This window comes from Antechinus flavipes, chromosome 6 (genome assembly GCF_016432865.1).
Source record: "Antechinus flavipes isolate AdamAnt ecotype Samford, QLD, Australia chromosome 6, AdamAnt_v2, whole genome shotgun sequence".
Taxonomy (NCBI): Eukaryota; Metazoa; Chordata; class Mammalia; order Dasyuromorphia; family Dasyuridae; genus Antechinus; species Antechinus flavipes.
The window spans coordinates 96,372,887-96,399,120 of record NC_067403.1 but is presented as its reverse complement, the minus strand read 5'-3'; the positions used below and the strand labels follow the sequence as shown (position 1 = coordinate 96,399,120).

Sequence of the window (26,234 nt, the reverse complement as noted above, 5' to 3'; positions counted from 1 at the left end):
AGGATACTGCTCCAGGTGCATCTGGGAGAAGGAAGCAATCAAGTAATAGAATTCTAAAGGCTGCCTACTGAGACCCAACATTTTAAACACTAAAGGAAGTCTCTTACAGGGAACAGGCCCTATGCCTTTGTGACAGATATATGGGGCAGACATGACTAAGGTCAATCATTTAAAAGGATTTTTTTTTCTGGAGCAATTTCTGATGGAGGAGATTTTACTTAAATAAATTTTGCTAATCTCTTTCAACAACTCAAACAATAAAGTCATTCTATATTTCAGAAGACACATAATAGGGTGACATAAATTAAACTTTCCCTCCCCCAAAAAAGTGTTTTCCTATCTTGGTGCACAGTTATGAAATAAACAGGTTAAACAGTTTTTAAAAAGTTTTTTAAATAATACAAGGCCTGGGACAATAAAATATAGTGCTTTTTCAGGACTAGAGGATCAGCACCCATCACTTCTAACGGTACCAGATCTCTTGATTCACTAGGTAATTTTACCTGCTCGAGGTAATTGATCAATGAGTTTTTGTTATCCTCCCAATAGCTCTTCAAAGTCTCCTCTGGGGGGAATTTGTCGCAGCTGAGTTCCACTGTGATCTCAAAACAGTTGCTGCTGAGGTAATTGAAGTCCTGCATGCCTGCCAAAACACCAGAGAGAAAAACTGCAATTTGAGGCCTAAAATGGTACAGAAAGGGTTCTGCTATATCCAATGGCAAGGGAGGGTGTAAGACTTGCAAGGAGGTCTAGGGAGGTTCCTAGAAGCAATTACAGGGATGCTAAATTGCATAGGTCAATTCCTTCCTCAGGCTGAGTCTCTTTCATAAAAGAATGTTAGTCATTTTAAAGTGAAGCATTTAAAAAAATAAAATGAAACTTTTTTTAAGACTTGTCCATAATCATCTAGAACCTGACTGTTTTATTGTTATTCAGTCATTTCAGTTATGTCCAATTCTTTATGAACCCATTTGGGATTTTCTTGGCAAAAGTACTAGAGAGGTTTGCCATTTGCTTTTCTAATTCATTTTATAGAGGAGGAAACCAAGGCAAAGAATTTGCCCTAAGTCACGCAGTCATTAAGTGTCTAAGACTAGATTTGAGCTCAGAAGGATGAATCTCCTTCTTGATTCTAAGCCCTGGGATTTATCCACTGAAAGGAAGAGACATTACTATATATTTTGAATATCCTGAAGAAATCTCTTAGAGACTCCTCACAATCTCCAAGATTCTTTTGACCCCTTAGAAGATCAGTTATTAGAGAATATATACTGGAACATATAAAGTAGAATGGTAGCACCTCAATGGCAGAAGTACCTGAGTCATTGGACAGACTACGTGCTATGGCCTGCTGCCATGAAATAAATGGCTGGGAATTGCCAACTCTATGCTAAAAAGAATGTTATTGATATAAAATATTAAAGTGTTTTCCTAATTATAATTGTTGTTTTTGTTGTTGCTCAATCATTTTTTCACTCATATCTAACTCTTGATGTCTCTTTGGGGGATTTTATTGGCAAAAAATGCTAGAATAGTTTGCCATTTGCTCATATTAAAAATAAGGAAATTGACACAGAATCAAGGGACTTGTCCAAGATCATATCACTAGTAAGGGTCTGAGACTGAATTTGAATAAAATTCAGGTCCTTCTGACTTCAGGGACAAAACTATATTCAGTGTGCCACTAAGCTGCCCCCCCAAAAATATACAAATTATGAAAACTATATAATAGTCTCTTTAATAATATGTTACATTCCGAAACTATGCATACTCTTTGATCTAGCAATGTCTCTACTGGAATTGTATCTCAAAGAGATCATAAAAAAGAAAAGAGATTCACATGTGCAAAAATCTTTATAATAACCCTTTTTGTAGTGGCAAGGAACTGGAAACTGAGTGGATGCCCATCAGGTGGGGAATGGCTGAATAAGTTATGGAATATTATTGTTCTGTAAGAAACGATCAGGAGGATGATTTCAAAGAAGCCTGGAGAGAGTTATATAAACTAATGCTAAGTGAAATGAGCAGAATGAGGAGAACATTGTACACAGTAAAAACAATATTATGTGATGATCAGTTCTGATGGACATGGCTCTTTTCAACAATGAGGTGATTCAGGTCAGTTACAATAGACATGTGATGGAAAAAGCCATCTATATTCAGAAAGAAGACTATGGGGATACTGAATGTGGATCACCACATAGTATTTTTACTTTTTTTGTTATTGTTTGCATATTTGTGTTTGTTTTTCTCTTATTCTTCTCTTGTGCAACATGATAAATGTAGAAATATGTTTAGAAGAATTGCACATATTTACTCTATATTGGATTACTTGCTATCTAGGGGAGGGAGAGAGAAAGAAAAATATGAACACAAAGATTTACAAGGGTGAATGTTGAAAGCTATCTTTGCATGCATTTTGAAAAATAAAAAACTATTATTAAAACATCTAAAAATGTGTGCCTTCATTCAGCAAATTTAGTCCTTCATCTTTCTATCAGGAGGTAAGGAGTACTAGGAGGTGGGAAAGAGAGAGAAAACATGTTTGTTAATATTTTAAAACATAAGCTCCAGCTCTTCTGACCCCCACATCCAGGTCTATTGTACCTGTATGACACAGCTCTAATAATACAATTATTGTCTTCATTTTATAGATGACCAGGGGATGTGAAATGACTTTGCCCATAGTAATAAAACTTAAGTGGCTGAACCTGAAGCTAAGTATCAGGGTTCCAAGTTCAGGGATTTTTCCACTAAACCATGTGCTTCAAGAAGGATTTAGGGAAACATAAAAGAGAATCTGGAACTTCATTTTAATTTTGTATTTCCACTGGAATGGATTTCCTAGCAGAAGTTGGGACCTTCTTCAGTCACCCAGTTATCTTGTACCTCAATACAATAATAATAACAGATAGCTATGTAGCTAAAAGATTTTGTTGTAAGCAGAATAATTTCAAATTGAGTCTAATTTACTGATTTGAGGGAAGGGATTATGAAGAACTTCAGTTTTCTTCAACTTGGGAATTTTTCATTAAGATGAATGTCTTCACTCAATTCTTAATGATCCAGGAGCTTCTCCCTGGAAGAAAGGTCCATATTCCTTTTAATATCAATATTCTTCAAGGAATAGTGTGTGGCTTTAAGTCATACAACACTAATGTCTTAATGATTTGAAGTTGGAGACCCTCCTCCCAGAGGACAATGGAGATACACATAGGAAGGGGGCAAAACTTTACCAGCAGAAGTGGTGTAAAGCAATGGTGTCAAACAGAAACTGGGCCCTCTGTAAGAGACCTTTTAGAAAACAATATATTAATATTATCTATGTTTCATTTAATTGTTATTTGTTTTGTTAAATATTTCTCAATTTCATTTTATTTCCGAGTTACATTTTAATCTGGTTGGGCCCCATTGAGGAGTATGGTAGGTGCAACTGGATTGTGGCCATGTTTGATATCTCTGGTATAAAAGAGTCTTTACAGAAATATATGATCAAAAAAAGATGACATATGGGGAGACCAAGAAATAACTGGGAGACAACTTAGTTCCTACTTTGGCAACTTCACGATATCAAGCAATATCAAGCAAAATCATTAGCAAAAGTTAATGACAGCCTTTGGCCCATTTTGGTAGACTCCTTTGTAATGGAAAGTGAATCGTGGATAGGAATTGTTCAGGACTGGCAAACATGAGCAAACTGTTATTTTCATTACTGGAAGAAATAATCATATGCTTTTTTGTATATGATATTATCAGTCTAATGTAGTGTTCTTTTTTGCAGATAAAAATTTCCCAGATCTTGATAATTTCATAAAAATTACAAAATCCTTATTTGAAATTAAAACATATATGGTAACAATCAAATATGAGACCACATAAGACCTGGTCTCTTTCCTAATAATATTCCTATAGAACACATATGGATTTATATCAAAGATCTGAAAAGTTTGCCATATTTCTTTTAGAAATAAAATTAGAGATCAGGTGAAGTTCAATTATTTCCAGATGGGTTAAAAAAAGTAGCTGAGTATGTGCAAACTCAACCCACAAATGACAGCAATAAAAAATGTAGATAAAAAGTATAAGAAAAATGGCAAAACTGGATATCTCTATTTCCCAACTTTAAAAGTTCATTACTACAGAGAGACAAGAAACAGAGTAATTCTTTAGATAAGAATTATTTTGGCGAAACAATATGAGGATTGGGAATTCAGACCCTCTGTCACCAACCAGACAATTTATAGACATTTATTAAGCACCTACTTTGTACTAGGCATTGGACTAAGGAAATGCCAGCAGCCTCATTCCATCTACTGACTTGAAAGAAATTTGTACAAGATCAAGGGGCTATAAGAGGAAAATTGCTGAAACCCAACAAAGCTAAGACAAATGCAAAGAATGGCAGGGGAAATCTGGATATTTACTTTGAAGGTATTAATGGTAGTACCAAAGCAGTAAGGATATAATTATCTTAACTGAGATTTATTGGCTGATGAGGGATGCACTGAAATATTGAGAAGGAACATCATTTAGCCACCACAGATGTTGCCTCTCTCTAAATCACTGCTATGATAATCCTACTTTGGCAAAAGTAAAAATGCTACAGAAATTTCCCTTCTGGTGTCCATTATAAAAGAAATAAGTATATATCTTTGACTATTTTGTAGTTGTGTGGCACAGTGCCTGGCACATGGAAAACACTTAAAATATACTCATTGACTTTGCTTGACTTCTAATTACATCCTGACTTGTTTCTGAATGTCAGTGATACTAGGTTTTTTAGTTATTTTATTTGCTAGGTAACATTGGCTATGTTCTTCAAAGAAAAATGGTTCTTTTAACTTGGGCTCAGATATCATTTCTTTTTAATCTGAATCCCTGAATTTTCCTCTGATGTAAATTTTCCCATTAAATCTCTTTTAAAAGTCCTGGGCTTATATTTATATTTTTTCTACTACATATTTATTTGGAGTATTATCCCTATTCTCTTTTTGCTTATTATAAATTTCAAGAGTGCTGGAACATAATCAGCTTTCCCTTCAAGTTCTTGCTGGCAGCCCTTGTTTGACCTCTCGTTCTGGGACAAAGCTGATGTTCTCCCTCACTTCTGAGCCCATTCTCTGCTTTGAACTGCACAAAAATTGAAACTGGAAATAGGTCAAAACAAAGAAGACAAAACCAAGAGAAAAAGTTTTTTTCTGTAACTGAGAGAACCTGAGCATAAGAACTAAGTAGCTATGATTTGAAGACAAAAAAAAAAAAAGGAAGGAAGGAAGGAAAAATTAAGGAAAGATGATAATCTTTCTCACATATAGCTAATATATCAATACCTTTTGCAGAACTATATATATTTGCTGTAATAGAGGGCTTCTACTCAGAGGTTAAAAATAGATTAATGGTGAAAATGTACAAAAATATATTTTTAAATACATCAAAAAAATTCTGAATGGGGCACAAATAAATAAAGCAATTTCTTGCTGCCATGTTAAAATAGTTATTTATAGGCACATAAAGGTTTGTTGTTCTGGGTTGTTTTTTTTTTTAAGAAATTGTACATAAAATTTTACAATGTATTAGATAAGCCAATCTTTTATAATTTGCATTTTGAAATATTTGTGTTTGTTGAAGATTAGGTTCACAATAAAAAATAAATTTTATTTTTAAAAAAATGTTTACACTCCATTGTGAGGAACCAATCCTGCTCTGTTCTGATATTTGTATTTGGAATCATTTATAAACTCAAAAAGATTGTAGGGGAAAAAATTTTTTGTGGTATTATAAAACATTCTTTGAACAATGCAATTATCCTCAGGTTTTCACTTACCCATTATCAGAATGAATTGCTTATAGTATCACAAAAGAATGAATTAGTAAGAAGGGAAAAGTGTTATCTGTTGATCTGCCATCCAGTAAGTCTGGGTGATAAGGATGTGGTACAGATGTAATCTCTTAAATTAAGAATTCAATATTGACTTTTCCTATGACAACCAATAAATTAATTGTCTTGAGTATATTTTTATAATAACAACTGCATAAAATACTGATGAGATAAAAAAGAAGAGGAAAGTATTTTCAATTCAACTAACAGTTATTACATGCCTATTATGCAAAAAATGTCAGAAAGGGGAGATTACTTCCAGTGGAAAGATCACAAAAGGCTTTCAAAGGAGGCAGAAGCCCCTGAGACAAAACTTGAAGGAAGAGGAAGATTCTGATAAGAAATGAAGAAAGAATGTATCCTAGGCATAGGGGATGACTTGAATGCAAAAAAGCAGATGACAGCAATGAAGGTTCAGAATCCCTAGTAGCCCAGTTTGACTGAAATGTAGAATATATGAAAGTCTAATGAAACAAGACTAGAAAGGTAAATTAGAATAATGTTGTGAGGGATCATAAATGCCAATGAAGGAGTTCGTGATTTCTGTTAGAGACAATAGGGAGCTACTACAGGTTTTTAGGCCGGTAAGTGTATTAGTTAGTCAAATACACCCAAAAGGTATAGATTTAGATGGATTAGAAAGAAAATATATTAGAAGGCAAGGAGAATTTTGGCTAAGAAATTAAAAGGTAGATGAATAGAATTGAATAAGCATACAATTTACAGCAGTAAATAAATATATTAATCCTGTATTTAACAAGTATAAAGACAAGATTCAGGGATAAGGATTCATTATTTGGTAAAAATTGTTAGGAAAACTGGAGAACAATATGACAGAAAGTAAGCATAGACCACACCAATTGTCACAATAAGTTCAAAATGGATACATGATCTAGATGTAAAGAGAGATTTTACAAGAAAATTAGAAGAACATGGAACATATTACTTATCAGACTTAAACACAGATGAACAATTTATGAATAAACAAGAGGTAGAGAAAAAAATTTGGTTTAAAATGAATAATTTTGATTACATTAATTTTTGAAAGTTTTATACAAATAAAACTAATATATTCGAGATTAGGAGGAAAGAAGAAAATTAGGGGGGAAATTTTATATTTTATCAAATAAAGGTCTAATATCAAAAACTATATATAAAGAACTTTGTTAAATATATAAGAATATAATTCATCTTTCAATTGATTATAGATATGAAAGATATGAATAGGCAGTTTTTCAATGAAGAAGTCAAAACAATTTATAGCTAAATAAAAATCTCTAAATCATTATCCATACTACCACAAATTAAAACCACCTTGAGATATCATTTTACACCTATCTGATTGGCTAAAATGATTGAAGATGAAAGTGACACATGTTGGAGAGTGTGTGGAAAAATCGGGACACTAATTCATTGTTGTTGAAATTGTGAAATGATCTGTTTTTGAGAGCAATCAAGAATTCTGCCCAAAAAGTTATTAAACTACTTATAGTCTTTGACCAAATAATACCACTAGTTGGTGTGGTGTATTTCCAAAGATAATTAGGAAAAGGAGAAAGAACCTAGATATTCTAGAATGTTTGTAACAGTTCTCTTTGTGGTGGCAAAAAAAAAAAAAAAAAACAAAAAAAAACTAGAAATTGCAAGGATGCTCATCAATTGGAGACTAAATGAGTTGTGGTATATGATTGTGATGAATGAGCTCGGTGATTTTAGGAAAACATGAAAAGACCTGAATGAAATAATGAAGAATAAAATGAGCAGAACCAAGAGAACACTGTATTCAATAATAGCAATATTGTTTTAAGAACAAATTTGAGGGGAATAAGTTATTTTGTCTATTATAAATACTCATATTAACTATAAAGTACATATAAAGCATCATCTACTTCCAGAAAAAGAACTGATAAATAGAAAATTTTCCCACATATACATGTGTGTATACACACACACACACACATATACAAATGTGCTTATTTGTGCCTAACGATAGCCATCTCTAGAGTGGGATGGGAGAAGGGGAGAAGGAAAAAACAAAAACATTTACATCAAAATTTTGTTTTTATTTGAAAGGAATGGCAGATTGTGCATAGTGGATTTCTACTTTCATGTACAATCATCTTTTTCATTATTCTATGTTACGGAAATGCTTGCTTTAGTACATACAATAAAAACAAAATAAAATTTTAAAAAGAAGGTAGGGAGATCTGTAAAGAGATTAAAAAAAAGGGTCTACAAGGTTTGACAGCTGAGTGTATTAAAAAATGAGAGCCAGGAAAAAAGTTAAAGATAATTGAAGTTTTGAGATTATGAGAAAATTTTAAGACAAATGGAGAAACTGGGGAAAAGTACATTTTAGTGATGTATGTGAAGGAACTTTGCAAACCATGAAGCATCATAATAACATTAAGTATTGCTATCAAAGTCTCAGCAATTATTTTTAAATGCAAAGAAATAGTTTTCAATATTGTAAAATTAGAAATACAACTTACCTTCCACTTTAAAGAAATGTGTAAAAAAAAAAAAAAGAAAGAAAGAAAGAAAGAAAGGTCCCTAAAACTCAAATAGGTAGGAATATAATTAAACAAGAAACTCAGTGCTTTAGAAATGTTAGGAAGTAGATACACCAATGCCCAATTAGCACATTACTAATCTTATTTAAACGTATATGCTTACATGTTAATTTCTATAAACAAATAGATAATATATCATCGACTATAATCTGTCTCCTAAATGTCTTATTATCAAAGTGCAAAAGTTAGTATAATTGAGAATTTCTGTAGCATTAAATTAAATAAAACAAATGAAAAAGCAACAAAGAGCCAAACCTTAAGCATGAATGATCATGCTTCAGTGACTATAATGTCTATTAAACAATGCCAAAATCAGAAAACAGGGAGCAGCCTTTGTGTGCTATATAACTATTGCTACAGCTTGGCTAAGAATTTATTTATCAAATTGAAAGGAATAGTTTAAGCACTGGATTCCTGATATCTAAGGAACAATTAATGCTAATTCTGATTTAGCAAACTGGAAGAATTTAAAATGAAAATAAACAAGAGGCATTATTAGGAAGAAGTAAATATTCAGTACTCAGCTGCTACTCAAATGGTTCTGCAATTTATGTTCTCTTCATAATGCAAATTGCCACCCATTCATGCCTGCCCCTCCTATTCATAATGCAATTATGCTTCACTGTGATATGAGCATAAACCTGCGCTTTCCGGGGCAATGTTAGAGGAACATAAACTCTGGCAGATTCTACCATGCTGGGAAGGTTTTGAGCACAACCCTGACAAGAGACCAAATAAATTTCCTAAGAAACACCTTCACTAAGTACACACAAGTTCACCACCATTACTCATGATGTGGTGATGAATTCTGTGGCCAAGGCAACTCTGTCAGAAAATTCCAAAAGTAAATTTCTTTAAGATATAGTTCAAATCATTTAATGAGCTCATGAGAAAGCTGCAAGGGCTTTCAAGGATTGTGTTTTGGGATCCAAGTGAGTTTTAGAGAGGTGATATCTTAGAAAATGAGAGGAATTCTACTGACCACCAGCTGGTGGGTTCTATTCCACTTTCAGAAAAGGAGCTTCAAAAAGTTCCAGACAGGGATGAAGGGAGACAATACACACACTCTCCTTGAAAGTAAATGATCCCAAATAACTGTTAGGACATGTATGCTTATATTGTATTTAATTTATACTTTAACATATTTAACATGTATTGGTCAACCTGCCATCTGGGGGAGGATATGGGGGGGAAGGAGAGAAAAAATTGGAACAAAAGGTTTGGCGATTGTCAATGCTGTAAAATTACCCATGCATATATTGTAAATAAAAAGCTATAATAAAAAAAGAAAGAAAGAAAGAAAGTAAATGCTCCCTCTCTTGCTTTCAGCCTCTGTGCTTTGGGTTTCCATAAGAAACACTGGTACCCAAGGGGACAAAGAGAATGGGAGAGGAACATAAGTTACTACACAAATTCAGAAGGACCCAATAAAATTCTACTATCAACAGTTCATAGATTTGTATATGTGATAATACAAAATCATACCATACAGATAAAATGAAAACACAATTAAAACTTCTTCAATCTAATAAGAGAATGCTTGGCATTCACCAAAATCAGAATTATTGAGAGGGTCTATCATGTATTAAAAGGGATAGTTGCATTTATAACATTGTTTCATCTTTCCCCAGTGTACATATCTAGATCTTCAAAATTGTACATCTTTAAAGGGTCAACTCCAATACTAGAGCAAAACATACCTGGATTCATTCACTCACTCGGATCTTTGGGTTTTGTCCAAAAAACTGATATATATTCAATATCTAAACGAGTGATTCTTAAATTGTGGTCCGAGAAGTCCTGGGAGGGGGTGGTCTCCAAGATATTTTCAAAAGATCCATGAAGTCAAAACTATTTTCATACTAATGCTTAAGATTTTTAAAAATTTACTACATAATAAATATCAAGAGACAAAAGCTCTTGGTTTTTTTTTTTAATATTTAACAGCGGTTTTATTAAAAGCAAACATTTGAAAGTATTCACTATTTAATTCAGATCAATGTGTAGCCTTTCACCTACCTTATTAACTTTTAAGAACATAAATGGTCCTCAGAACAATATTGTTGAGAACTACTGAACTATAGATTAAGTTTATTCTTTAGTGATTTTAAAGAATTTACAACTTGTTTAGTTTAAACCATTTTTTACCATTTCACCATACCATACCATATGGTACCATAGTTTACCATTTCACACAACTAATTTTCACTCAGATGTATCTCATCTAAAATTTAGTTAACAAGTGTTAGGGAATTACCTGAGATTCAAAGATCTTAATGATGTGCTTATAGTCATACATCTATTTAATGTTAGAGACAAGATTTGAATTCAGTTCTTTCTTGCCCTGAATCCCAGCACTAAGTTATCCCTTACTGATCCTCAACAGTTGATTATGGAATGATAAGTGCAAACTTACCTCCTGGGACACTATACCAAGCACCACCATTGGTTGTTCCATCTACAAAGCTGCTGTCATCATCATTCTTCCGGCAGGGTGGTCGGTTAGGATCAGACATGGCTGGGTTAAAAGAAGAATATCCCCGAGCCAAGCTCTGGAAAGTAGCATCATCGGGACAAGGGCTGTATTCATGAGCACTACCTGGAAAATAAGTCCATGCAGATTAGGCAAAGTAAAATAATACCCATCTCTCTAGTGCTGTAAAACAAGGAGAATCAAACTCAAATAGAAACAGATCCCTGCAAGCTTCATGTTGACTAAAAAAAACTACAAACTCACATTATCAGTATTTTATTATATTTTAGTTATTTTATTAAACATGTAATATTTATTTTGTTATAGGTATAATTTTTTGTATTTTATATTCATAAATTATTAAGTAAACTGATTTTATTATTTTTGTAAAATTTTCTTAATTATGTTTTCATCTGGTTTGTACACTTGGGAATTTTGCTGCTACCTCTCCAATTTTGACACTTCTGTCTTAAAGTTCTTTACAAAGCACTTTCTTCCCACACATCCGGAGATAAGTGGTATATTATTGACCCCATTTCAAAGATAAGGAAATCAAGGCACAAAGAATTAAACTGGTTTGCCTAGGATCACAAAGCTGGTAAGTCATAGAAGGACTTACTACAAATAGGGATCAAGTTTACTTTCACTCTTCCAACATAGGTAGAAAAATATAGAAGCAGACACAAAACTGCCTTTGAAAAATTTATTGTTACTAAGAATAGTAAGTAAGGAGACTTCTTTCCTTCTAAGGCACAATACCAAGACATGAACCTTAAAGTATTAAACAAAAGAATGTCTTATCTATCTCTTACAGAATAGAAGTAATTCTGATCACAGACTTGGTTCTACAGCTGATTAGCCCAGAAGTTTTTAATCTGACCTAGATCCATTCTTTCTGATTCCTCATTTTCTAACTAGGGCAAGTTACTTTCTTTAGAAAACCTGAGTGATAGTTCTAATCCCAAATTCAAACAACCAATGTCACATAGCCTTTTTCTATTGCTCAGAAGTTCTGAACTCAAGATATCCATCATCCTCAGCCTTCCCAATAGATGAATTTATAGGCAGAATCCATCATATCCAGCTGGACTCAGGCATTTTCTAAAAAGGTCACTTTTTTTTAATTTGTAGCTAGTTCTCTCTACAAAGGTCCTCAACAAACAATACATACCAAGGAATGTCCTTAAGGACATAAAAAATTAATCTGAATCCATTTGGATAAGGTCTATTTTGCCTGCAAAACTGTTTCAATTTCCAGAAGGGTATTTGATACAGTATAGCTAGGATCAAACCTCTAGCTTCAGAATCATTTCTGGTTATATCATTAAAGTTGACCTGAATCCTCGGTTATTTCTGGAATTTAACCATTCTACCAATGGATCATTCTATCAGTGCCTTCTAGGACTTCCTAGGAATCTTTATTTTGCCATTTTGGTTTAACCTCTCTCTTTATATCTCATTTTCTCCTGATCCCAAGATTTATATAAGCTTCCCTTAAAATGAACATATAAAAAAAATAGTAGATTTGTAAGAGTTCTATTCCTTGAGGTGCAGAATCCTAACATGTCTCATGAAAGCAAGAATTTGACTTATTGCTTTTAGCAACTATGCCTGAAGACCTGCCAAGTCGTGACTACAATAGAACATTCAATTATCCTTACTAAAAAGGAGGAGGGAAGCAAACATGGGCACCATTTGAGTTTGGTACAAGAATGAAATGAGAAAAAAACCCCACAAACAAAAAGTTTTCCTCCCATCTACATCTGAAACTGACCCACTCCCTATTATGCATTTGCTGTTCATGGCTCAAGACACAGATGAATAACAAGAAAAGTATCCTAGTCATATCAGACAAAACACAGAATAGATAACTGAATTACCCCTACAATATGAAAACTCATTTTTCTCTTCTTCTTTATTTATAGATAAGCAATCAATTTCCCAAGGAAGTAATGTGTACTGGATGATGAATAAAAAGTAATAATTTTATTCATTTTCTTCCCAGAACAGTTCTTTTTTTAAAAAAATCAGACTTCTGAAACATTCTATTTAGCTAAAAAAAATCTTTAAATGCAATTCTTTGACCATTTTTAAATAAATGATCACTTGAGTACAACAATGGATTCTGAACCTTTTTTGAGCCTAGGCAATTATGATGAAGCCTATTGGACTCCTCAAAAGAATGTTTTAAGAAGGAAAAAACATAGCATTATGAAAAAAACTCAAAAGAGGAAACAAAAGTTGTCATTTTTTTCCATTTAAGTTCACACCAACAAAGGATTCCCTGAAATCTGTCCATGGACTCCTATACACACAAACACACACACACACGGAGAGAGAGAGGCTATACTAGGGGTTTTTTAACCTAGGATTCAGACGTGGGGTTCAAGGAAAGATTTCAGAAGATCCTTAAATATATGCAAATGTACATGGGTATGTGGGGGTGTCTATGTATATGCATATCTGTGGTCTGGTGCCCCAGACCATCCCTATACCTAGAATAAACCTGCATCCTCCATCTTCTTTCCTTTCCTTTCCTACTAAAATTTCTTATAACACTTAATCTGGCTCTATCCTTTGCTCTTATTCCTGGTATCAAAGTTATTTGTATATATGTCTCTTCCCCTGCACTATTAGACTATAGATTCATTGAGGATAGAGACCGTGTCTATATCAAACTTTTTAACTCCAAAAAAATACAATGTCTTGTATAAAATAAGAATAATTAAATTTTCATTGAACTGAATCACTGTTTCCATCTTGAAACATAACATTCCACAGAACTACTTTATAGTTCCAAAAGCTAGAAGGAATGTATATGAAACAAATAAAATAAGTTTTGATATAAAGAATCATAGTGTTCAAGGAAGAAGGGATTTTAGAGATCACCTAATTCAACACTTTTACTTTATAGCTAAAATGATGTTTAGAAAGGCTAAGTGATTTGTCAAAAATCAAATGGGCAAAGTTTCTTATGGATCCAGCCATGTTCAAGAGGGAATACAAAAAGAATACAAATATTAAGCTTCATCAGTGACAAACTATTTAAGATTAAGAAACATGAAAGAATTTGAGAACAATTATGAACAGCAAGTACAATATTAGAACTTATGGGAGAATTATGAGTGATTTAACTAAGATCTTAAACAAACAAAAAAAGTATCCCCAACAATCCTGGGAACATATAGACAGTCTTTTGATCAATAAGCCTAAAGAAAGAAGTCAAAGGAATATCTACCACTTCGAGTCTCATCATATGGGTAATTTGCAACCAGGTCTCCTCCATGAAGGTTGGCTGAAAGCACGAAGGGGATATCCATAATCCAGTGAATGACAGCCTTAGTCTCTGGAGCAAGCTGTGAAAAAGCCAAAAATGACAATAATTACATATTCAAGAAGCATTAGACCAATCCCTCCAACTTCACATAACACAAAAGAAACAAACAACAATAACAACAACAACAACAAAAAAAAACTATCACATAAGGAGGTAGTGACAAAAAGGAAAATACAGAGAAAGGATCATCATCATAGGAAAATTAATAAGGTTGTAAATGCCTGTGGTTATTTCACTTAAAAGATATATTCCACACACATCATTTTTCCTATCTTTAGCATTCTCATTTTAATGAGAAACAGGATTTCAGAAGTTTGACCTTCCTTTTGAGAACTGTTTTGCTGAGTGGTCAGCTCTCAGGTATTTCAGAGATTAAGGCAAATCACCTCCATACTTTTTGATTCAAAATTCTTAGTGATCCTTACATTCCTTTTTTTTTTGCATGTAAATGGAAGATGAGCAGAAAAATAAGCATTAAATTCACATAAGAAATTTTTCTGTAAGATGATTCAGTACTGTTCAATTAGTATGTGGCAGATGTCAGTTTCCTCTTTTAATCATTAGCTTTCTCTGTTCACCTTAAGTTGACTATTCTAAATTTTCAAAACACGTACCACATCAGCTTTCATGTTATTCACACAGAGACCCTTTTTCAGTGAATCACATATTTCATAAGGTTTAAGGCCAAAAATTTTTTTTGCACAGAAGATTGAAACCAGAGGCAAGAATTTGACAGTTTTATATAGTGATTTTTAATTAGCAAGATTCAGGTTTTCTCATTCATCTCCAACTACCTAAGGATCTCTTCCAGAAAAAATAAAATAAAGCTTTCCTTGTAGCTCCTAACCTAAAGAAATATCTACCTTAATGCTTAATCCTATGAGACTAGACAAATGGGGTTGGAAGTTGTAACTTCATACAATAGACGTTTAACAACATAACATAGAATAAAAGAAAAATATTTCCTTCAGAGGCTTAGTAATTCGGAAACAGAATATGTACAAATTCATCACTTGGTGGCCAGCCTTCTGGCCTGGTTCTCAGACAAGAGATCCACAATTCATTACCCTGTCTTTATTCAGATGCTTTATTAGTTATGGCTGGGTTATGGCTGGGTTTTAATTCCTATTCATTTGAGAATGCTTTATTAATGGTTATAGAATCCCCCAAAACATCATCTCCCCTCTCCATGCCTTTGCAAAAGCCATCCCCATATCTAGCTAGAATGCTTTCCCTCCTTATTTCCATTACTTAGAATCCTTACTTCTCTATAAGGCTCAGCTCAAAAGTACCTCCTACCTATGGTTTTTGTAATTCTGCCCCCCCACACACACACACACATACACACACAATAATCAGTTCTACCAACCAAATTACTTGATATTTTAAAATATATTTTGTGTATATTTATACAAATATTTACTTCCCCGACAGGATGAAAACTTCTTAAGGACAGAGACTCCTAACTCACAGTTGTTCTATTATTCCTACTGCCTAACAATTATCTGGCAAATAGTGGGCAGTTAATGATAAATCTTGGTTGAATTTAACTCAATACTTTAAAAAGATTCATGATTTCATTAGTGGAATACATTAATACAAAACATAATTGACGCAGTACCCTGTAGATGGTTTCACTAACTGCTATGACAAACTAAATTCATCACTTGGTGGCCAGCCTTCTGGCCTGGTTCTCAGACAAGAGATCCACAGAGATCCACAATTCATTACCCTGTCTTTATTCAGATGCTTTAAAAGAATCTAAGAGAACTTGAGACCTGCTGGCAGAATCTTTGAGAATCCTGATAAAGCAAAAGAATCATATTTAAAAGATTTCAAGATGATGTAAAAAGCAAAAGGAATGAGGTATGAGGATATCGTATGCTATACATAAAGTGACCTTACTTCCAGTGAGTATATGTAATTTTTTTGCATATAAAGTTACTTTCTATAAAAATATTATACTTGCTATCATAAAAAGTTAAGGAGAGACTTGATAGAGTAGGGAAATCACAATAATACTCCCCTTTCTCTTTCTCCTCCCAACATACACACACATTGACTAGCAGACAACTGATGGACATTACGACTACTGGGAAAGGGCTACCACCAAAGAAATCTTCATGTAAAGGACCATAAGGAACTCTAGAGAGCTACCAATATTCCTTGGGGTTATTAATTATTCATTCAAGGGACTCTGTTTTGTTTTCTTCCTTTTTAATTAAAACCTTCTTCAGTAATGTTGTGAAATCTTTGCTTGCAAATTGGGAATTCATCTCATTAAACTGCAGACTATCAAAAATAGAAATTCCCAGGTTTCCAGGGTGAGAGCATAAGAGACAAAAAAAGTAAGAAAATTCTCCAAAATATACTCAGATCCTTCATGCCATGAGCTTCTGATGCAAATGCTATACTTAGGTGAAAGAACTGTAGCATTGCAAGTATGTGCTTTGCCTAGAGGAGAAGTTGAAGATGGGAAAGAAAAAATATCAATAATGTTAGATTAATATCTAACTCTTCCATGTACCTTTCTGATCTTCAAGGGGGGAAATTAAACAACTTTTTTAGTGGATAAAAACTAGAGGTTTGAAAAGGGCAAAAAGAGGAGGGGATGAATATTATGAGAAATGAGCACTGACTCCTCAGCAGTGATCAAAAGATGTATGTTTGAGAAATACCTAGCAGAGGGGAAATTAGTCTTCCTTGATTCTAGAGAAGAGAGTAAGTTTTAAATGTCATACGTATTCAAGCAGCTGTTCTCAAAGTAAGTCCTGAATCCCCAAGACCCTTTAAGCGAAACCACAAGTTCACAACTATTTTCACTGTAATTGTTAATTTGAATTTCTAATATGCTAAGTATAGATAGCTGTAATTAAAATAAATAGAAGCTTTTTGAAAGTCCATAATCCTAAGTCCAAAAACTTATGAAGCACTTCTCTTAAATTTACCTTTGCTAAAATGAGATTAAAGAGGAGCCAAACAAGCTCAATAAAAGATTACTGAATTAATTTTAAAATATGTTTTAAACACATTTATGTATATAAATATACTTTATCTACCTATATTGATATGTCTATTGAAATATGTATATTTAATATGAGGGGTAAAATATGTATTAATACTGTTATTAACATATTCTTATATTAAATCTATAATATATTAGATATTATATTTAAATATCATATGTTTGGTATTATATTTAAATATATGCAAGTTATAATATAATGAATATATCATAAATATTATATTTAAATATATTTAATAAGTATTAAATATAGTTAAATAAGTCTTTCTTAGCCTAGAAATAATAATTAATTTAAATAATTAAATTTATTTATTTAATTTGTTAGTAATTTTATTTAATTATGTATATTTAATTAAATAATATTTAATTAAAAACAAGGCAAACATCTCAAAGACTAAAATACACTGTTTCATTTTGTTTTGTGCTTCTTCCACTGAAGCCAACAGAGTTTGCAAAAATCATCCTGGCATAGTATAAATCCATCCAGTTTCACAATTTTTCTGTAAGATGGGTAGCAAGAATGATTTAGCAAAGAAAGCTCCAAAAGATTGACCAATGTCCAAAGCTCATCAACTATCCACCACTTCTGAAACTATTTCAGATGGCTTCAACTTCTCTGGCCCTGCCTCCCTTCTCCCAAGCCTTCATTCTTGTCCTGACATCTGATTAATTATCCGTTCCTTCCTTTGCAGTCTCTATTTTCCACTTACTCCATTTCACTACATAGTGCCATCTATACCCTAGAACTCCTCACCCTTTCTTTCATTATAGAGCATGATGCACAGCTTAAAAAATGACTCTGATCCTCTAACTGATCATGTCCACAAATGAATCCATTCTCTTCCCTAACAAAACTAACTTTCCTGTTTCTAAGGATGTCACATTTTGTTAACTCAAGCTGTACAACATTTCTTTGGCTTCTCTTCCCTTATGTACCCCCATTGTTGTCATTTTTCAGTCATGTTCAACTCTTTGATCCCTTTTGGAGTTTTCTTGGCAAAGATGCTGGAACAGTTTACCATTTTCTTCTCAACCTCATTTTATAGATGGGGAAACTGAGAGAAACAGGGTGAAGTGACTTGTTCAGAGTCAAGTTAGTGAGTTTAAAGTGGGTAAGTGCAAGGAGACTAGGAAAGTAGGAAAGGGCATGATAGATAGCCTTTGAATGCAAAATCGAGCATTTTATATTGGATCCTGAGGGCAACAGGGAGTCAATGGAGTTTCATGAGTAAGGGATATAGGGTGATTTAATTATACCAGCACTTTTTTAAAAATGCTATATAACCAGGTCAACTGGACTCAATATAAATTTAGGTAATAGAATCTAGAGCCTCATTGCTATACCGAAATCCCTTTTACTTTCAAATGATTCCTTCTATCACACTCTTCATTACTCCCACCTTCTCCCTTACAAAGATAACCTTGTTTCTTTTTTATTAAGGAAATCAAAGGAATCTACAGGGTTCTTCTTCACCTCTGCTACTTCATATTTCAGAATATCATTAGCCAAAAAGAGAAAGTAGTAGTTAATTAATTACAATGGCAACTTTTTAGTCAAAAAATAAAAAAACAAAAAAGGACATTTTCAAATACTCCTTAATAGTTTTGGTGAGATGTACCAAGTCCTTCTGGATCCCCAATAGTCTCCTCCCTTGATCCAGGTTCTGGGAAAGAGATGAACAATCTTTCCAAAAACAAAACAAAAGAAAAAAAACAAATAAAAGAAACAAAACAAAACCTTCTAATTCTGCCCTTGACCTCATTCCCTAGTTTCCTCCAAAACTTTTTTTTCCTTTAATAATTCAATCACTCTCTTCAAGCTATCCTATATCTCTTCTTCCTTTGACATCTCCTCAGAGAAGCAACTAATACAATTCCTTACACAAAATATGCCCTTGTCAAGAATAATTTACATTAATATAGCACTTTAAAATTTGCAAAGTGCTTTCTTCACATGAACCCTAGACAACTTCAGTATCTTCGCTTCAGTTTGACCCAGATGGCTCTGAGAGCTTCAATGAATTGTTCTTCATACCTTTCCGCTATAGCAGGAAAAAACTGATTCTGAAACAAGAGGTCCTAAATTCAAATCTCAAATCCTTCACTCGGTACTTCAGTAACCATATGATATCACGTACCCTTCAGTCTTATATGTAAAATTAGGGGTTTGGAATAGATGGCCTCTGAGGTCTCATTTAGCTCTAAATCTGAGATCTAAAGATAGATGAATAGCACTGGAAGTGAAATTTGGACCCACCCTGGTCTCTTGACACCAAGTTTAATAAAAAATATTAAATTGAAGCCTCTGTCTTGCTTACCAAGTTGTCTATCTTGTTTCAGTTACCTTATTTATTACTTTTCTATCATTGTTCTTAGCCAGCAGACAAAAGTAAATCTTCAGACTTAGGAACTAGTAATATCTATGGTTCACAGATTCTGAAGTTCTTAAGATGGTTCAACCCCAATCAAAAAAAAAGTTTGACTTTATCCCTAGCAAGAAGTTCTCCATGATTACAAAAGCATTTCTCTGAGAGATAGGCAATGGAGTCTATGAATGCATAAATTTTGTTTACCTTTGTGTTCTGGTCCACAATTTTCTTCAGGTTTTTCAACAGGTGATTGTTTGGCCCACCTTCTCTTTCATTAACATAGACAATCCTATCCAGGTCAGGAAAATTTCGGTTCAGATCTATTCCTTGGGCATTGCTTCTACCTACAAACCAGTCCTTAAGCTCACCAGGCTGAAAAAAAAAAAAAAAAAAGCAAAAACAAGTTTATTATTAACTTTAAACTTTTTCTATTAATGAATGCCAAAGAATTTAACAACCTACTAATAAGAATAATTCCTTCATCTCAACAGTACTGTTGTCATAAAAAAATGTTTTATGGTATTATCCTTATTTTCCTGATGAAAATGTTCTTATATTTTAATAGTATTCATACATTTATGTTTAAAAACACACCTCCTAATGTTAGCAACAGCAGTGCACATAATGACCCTAACTCCTGAAGAGGAAGGGAGGGGAGCAAATACAGCTACATTCCCAGTAGTATATTTTATTTCTGAGTAGAGAAAAGATGAGGGATGTACATGAGGGAGAAAGAAAACTCAATGAGATTAGTGTTGTTGACATGATTATCACAAACCTAAACTGAGGAAAGGGGGATGAGTCTCAGAAGATTTGTTATATTAAGCCAACCATAATAGTTTTGCCTCTTGGTGGTCATATCATAATCATCAAATTTTCCTTTGGTGTTGATTTTATCAGTGGAAGCCTCCACTCAACTTGACAGAGAAGAGCCCCAAGATTTAAGTAAGACCTAGTTGTTTTCTCCAATCCAGAGGCTTACCAGAAAGAAAGAGATAAAAAGAAAAACAGATAGGGATTTTAGATCACCGAACTCATTATTTTTTCCTATGTCTTTCACTCCTAATAACTCACACTGCATTGGCAGAATTATCAAGCAAGTCTAAGAAATTACTATGTCCTTTTTACCACACCCATCAATTATATTATCCGCCCTTTCCCTTTACTCTTAACTCTTAGGAGGGAAAAACACAAAATTTCTCCCTTCATACACGGATGCTTTCATGTAAATAAATATAGAGATTTACCATTTTAAAGGATTCGCAGTTACCAGAAGCTTTTTTAGTTAGAAGTTAATAGTTGGTAGTTTAAAAAACAATTCACTTTAATTTGGTTTAAGTGATAGTAGTCCTGCAAATGGTTGGCGCCTATTTAAAATTAACGCTGAAAAGAATTGCCTGCTAGATTTCTTAACCAAAAAGTGGCTTTGCATGAGTGATATTTAAATTTAAGACATCTCTCTTTTATTCCTTTACTAAAAGCAAAGAGTTAGACAGAGAAACACTGGGCCTTTGTGATTTGGAGCTTTTCTCTCACTTTTAAATGTTTCATTCAATAGGAAATCTTAAAAATTAGGAATTTTTTTAAATGTTCAATGTGTTTTATTATATGGATTATCTTGTTTTGAACAAAAATAATCTATTTTAGGGGGTTAATTCTTTCTTATTTTGAAGAATGGATAATTTAATATATTTTAGAGGCTGTAGATCAAAGGTAATATAAACTAAAATAATAATAACAATATTTTATATAATTGCACAGAACTGGATAGTTCTCAAAATATGTATATATATATATATATATATGTGTGTTTTTATATGTGTATGTATGCATGTGTATGTTTGTATATATGTATACTACTATTTTTCTTACAAGTACTTTGGAAGTCATATTAATTATCTGCTTCACTATAGGTTAAGCTTCTGGACTGTCATAAATAATCAAACTATCAGGTCTCTGTTTTATTTTCTATTAAAGTTTATTTTTTATTTTTAAATGTACATTTTCAAAACATAGTAATAAAAATATTAAACTTTGTGACATTTCACAAAATGAGTATCAGGTGCCATATAAGCATCCTAAAGATAAGAGAAACATACGCAATGTATTCTTTCTCAAAAAAAAAAATAATAATAATAATAAATCAAACAACAATAATACATAAAACTGTGGAGTCGTTTTTGCCAGTTTTCCTGGGGGTTAAGCATGTGCTAGATTGCTTTAATTTAGAAATGTGCTCTATGATTTTCAAGAACAAGGTTCTGATATCACTCTTGGGGAAAACTAGTTCTTCTCTCATAAGCTCAGCAGAGGGAGCCATCATACCAAATCACTGATTCATTCCCTTATTATATATGGTTCATATTCTGAGTCAACAAAGACACTTTTATATCCTCTCATATTTCTCCCAAATTTTAGGGTTTTAAACAGGAAATTTGCCTAATAAACAACCTAGCAAAAGAACTACTGTTATTTAGCAATGTTAAAAAAAAAAAAAAAAACCTCATCAATAGGTTTATTAATAAAATTTATTTTAGTATTCATTTTAACTAACAAACGCTCTTCTCTGCTTACTGAATAAATGTTCTCCCTTGTATCTTGAATTACCAGTAACCAAGCTCCTATAAGCTATGTGTTTTCATACATGTATATATTATGCATATTTATATATGTAAATGTTTTACAAACTGTACATACAAAAATATTACTAATTTGTGGCTTTCTTTGGACGCACCTGAGATGCTGCTTTCTCAAAACCATCAGGATTCAAGGAAGGCATAATGTGGATGCGAGTATTGTGAATTAGGTTGATAATTGTCTCATTTCCCTTCTGGTATTCATTGCACAAGTACTGAGCCAAGAAGATGAGCAATTCCCGGCCAACAGCCTCATTACCATGCATATTCCCAATGTATTTGAATTCAGGTTCACCTAAAAGACAAAAGTATATGTGAATATTACGAATTTGTACTTATATGCCTTTTTTATTTTTTAGAATATTGAGACTCTGATCTACCCAGCCAATAACTGGGAGTGTCAGGATTCAAATCCAAGTCTTCTTAACTCCAGTCGTGACACTTAATCAATTTACTATATCGTGCTGCCTCTTAAGACAAGTATTAAAACAAAAAATATTCTCTGGCTTTGTACTTTCTTGCCCTTTCCCATTCCCAGACCTGCTGACAGGACTGCAGTAATCAATCACCTATGAAAACTCACAGTAGCCTCCTCATCACTAAGGCAAGAAGATTCTTTCCCTGTCAAGATAGTATCTGATTAATTTCATCCTAATGAGATTCTTGAGTGTCTGCATAAAGTGATTTCTAATCTTGGAGAACCACGTCCTTGTATGACCTGTTCTCCTGTGCTTACGCTAATCTTAATCTAATGATGAAGTCTAAGCAGGAGCGGGACTATTTATATATAATCTGCCCTTCTATTTTTCCAGAGAGAGCTTTCTCCCCAGAGTCTTCTTCCGTTACTCCAAAGGTCCTTAACCCCAGGTCCCTAAACAGAGATAGATAGACAGAGAGACTGACTGACTCACACCCCTTCAATAGAGGGATAGCTGGATAAGATAGCTGGATAAGATAGATAAATGGATAGATGGATGGACAGAAGGACGGACGGACAGACTCACACATGCTGGGGATTGAACCAGAAACCCCATACATGTGAAGCATGTATTCTACCACTGAGCTACATTCCCTCCCCAGACAGACAGACTGAAAGATATAATAGAGCAGGGGTGGTGAACATCCAGACATATAAGGCCCATAAAATCATTTACTAAGACAATTACAGGTGATGAAAGCTAAGTGCAACATCCTCCCACTGCTTGAGTTCTATAAAATGATCATTTTGTATGGCCTCTGAATGATGGCAGAAAAAAAGGTTCTCTATCCCTTCAATAGAAGGATAGCTGTATAAGACAGAGAGATACATGGAGGGAGAGAGGGAAGGAGGGAGAGAGAGAGAGAGAGATGAAAAGAGAAAGGAATAGACAGACTGATAAATTGATAGATGAATACATAAATAAAAAAGAAACATGAATGAACAAATATAAACCATTTCTATTTAATTGGTCTCCTTTTTATTCCTGGATATTTTCTAAATACATACATTCTAAAAGAATTTTTTTGAAACATGACACAGAAAAGTTAAGAATTTCTGATCTAATAGATACAGCTGTTTTGTTATTTTTTTTAAATGTCTGAAACTAGACATTTTAATAGGTATTAAAATCAGGAATAGCAGCAATGGAGGGCTTCCCCTCTCCTCCCATGAACTTTTTTTTTCTATTCATATTGATTCTATTTCCTCTCATATCTCTCTAGGTGTATCCATCTAATCAACTGAAGAGCCATAGAAATCTCACAATAATAACTCCCATTCCATTATTAGTGTAATATTTGAAAGGAATTTTCCTTACAACAGCCTTTTGGGATAGGTCACATAAGTGCCATCAACTCTATTTGATAGGTGAATGAACTAAGGCTTTCAGACATTATGACTTGCCAAAGTCGGACACCTTGCATACGATAGCCAGGGTTTGAACCCAGATTTTTTCTAACTTGATGCCAGAGTTCTTTCCAACAAACCATGCTACTTATATATTTGTGGCCAGTTACTAGGGAAATTTAGAATTCCCAGTATCCAAAAGAACCATTAGGACACACTCCCTTAAGCCTCTAATAGATAAGGGGTTATTAGCAACATTCCAGTTCCACCCTCTTAACCCAGTTCTGAAAAGTACATCACAAAGGTGACTCAACTTCAATCATTCCAAGTTACTGGTCCCAAGGAAGCAACATGATTTAGTTAATAGGGCAATAAAGAGCACTTGATCTAGAATAAAGATCTAGAATGAACCTCTTTAGAGTGTTCAGTCTAGAATCAAAGATTTGCAGTGCCTGATCTAGAGTCAAAGCTCTAGAATGCTCAATCTAGAGTAGAAAGAGTTAAATCCAGACTCTGGCTCTGCTACCTATTAGTCATTTCATGGACTTCAGTTTTCTCATCTCTAAAATAAACAGACTAAACAAGATGACCTCTGATTTTCTTCAGGGGTCCTCAAACTACAGCCTGCAGGCCAGATGCGGCAGCTGAGGACGATTATCCCCCTCACCCAGAACTATGAAGTGTTTTTATTTAAAGGCCCACAAAACAAAGTTTTTGCTTTTATTATAGTCCATCCCTCCAACAGTCTGAGGGACAGTGAACTGGCCCCCTATTTAAAAAGTTTAAGGACCCCTGTATCTAGGTCATCTTGTTTAGTCTATTTATTTTAGAGATTTTCTGATTTTCTAGTTCTAATCCCCAGTATGGATAATATTTAGAGTTGGAAGGGATCTTAGAAGTCAGCTAGTCCAATTTTTCCATTTTACAAATGAATAACAATAACTAATAGCTAAAATTTATAGTATACTGACTCTGTATCAAATATTCAGCTAATCATGTTACAATTATTATCTCATTGAGCCTTTATAACAACCCTAGAAGGCAGATATTATTATCACTATTTTACAGATAAGAAAACTGAAGCAAACAGAGTTAAATAACTTGCTCAGGGTCACACAGCTGGTAGGTGTCTAAGGCCAGATTTGAATTCAAGTCTCTCTGACTCCAGGTCCAGCAATCTATCTAGTGGATCACATTGCTGCTATTTAAAAAAAAAAAAAAAATCTTGCATAAGACCATGCAATAAACCTGGATTTGAATGTAAGTCAGCTAATTCCACATTCCGGACTCTTTCCACAATAACATACTCCCTCCTGGGGATACAAGATGGTATTTCCCTAATAATTCTCAGACAAATTTAAAATCCATTGTAGCCCATGCAAAATGGCAGACATCTCCACCATTCTGATGATGGCATAGGACAATGGCAAGAATACTGACTATAAAGTCAGAATTCTTTCTTTAATGCTTCCTCTATCACTTATATTTGTATGAGCTTGGTCAAGACACAACTTCTCTGGATCTCAATATTTTTTCATCTGAAAAATGAAGTTTTGGGATGAGATGACCTTCTTTCCAGCTCTAGATCTATAATCCTATCATCCTCCTCTACAAAGGACCCCTCTTAGAGACTAAATAGGAGCCAATATAACCCTTATGAGTCTTTCTTAGACTGAAGCAAGCAGACAGACAAGACTATTTTATGCCTTTCCATTCAAAATATTGATATATGGTAACAGAATGCTATCGATTGGTACTTCTCAGCAAAACAAAAGCAGCTGACTAATGTGTTTGTATTTTCATTTGATCTGGGAGAAGGGGAGGAAGGTGGAGGAGAACTAGAACAGCCAGAGAAACAGAGCATAGGTAAGTTATGTGTATTTTTTTAAATTAATTTCCAGGTATTTTATAAAGGGAACTAACAGTTGCATTCAACCCCAGTTCATGGAATTAATAAAAGCGCAGTGGTTGTTCATCATCATCATCATTATCATTATCTTATCATTATCATCATCATCATCATCACATCAGCTTTCCAATTCTTTTATATAATTATCTTAGACAAAATAAAATGAAGCTCCAAAATTATTAAAGATAGAAGCAACGATGCCATGTGCA

General features: G+C 33.5%; 1 protein-coding gene across 1 annotated transcript in view; it reads right to left on the bottom strand.

Annotated features, from left to right (window-relative positions):
- The window catches only part of CPE (carboxypeptidase E), a 118,229-nt gene that overhangs the window by 6,545 nt on the left and 85,450 nt on the right, over positions 1 to 26,234 (bottom strand). The window contains exons 2-6 of the mRNA XM_051967594.1: positions 22,390 to 22,586; positions 19,860 to 20,027; positions 14,163 to 14,280; positions 10,868 to 11,050; positions 504 to 643 (exon numbers count right to left, since the gene is read on the bottom strand). Coding sequence (XP_051823554.1) covers positions 504 to 643; positions 10,868 to 11,050; positions 14,163 to 14,280; positions 19,860 to 20,027; positions 22,390 to 22,586 — 806 coding nt within the window. The remainder of the gene's footprint in view (positions 1 to 503; positions 644 to 10,867; positions 11,051 to 14,162; positions 14,281 to 19,859; positions 20,028 to 22,389; positions 22,587 to 26,234) is intronic.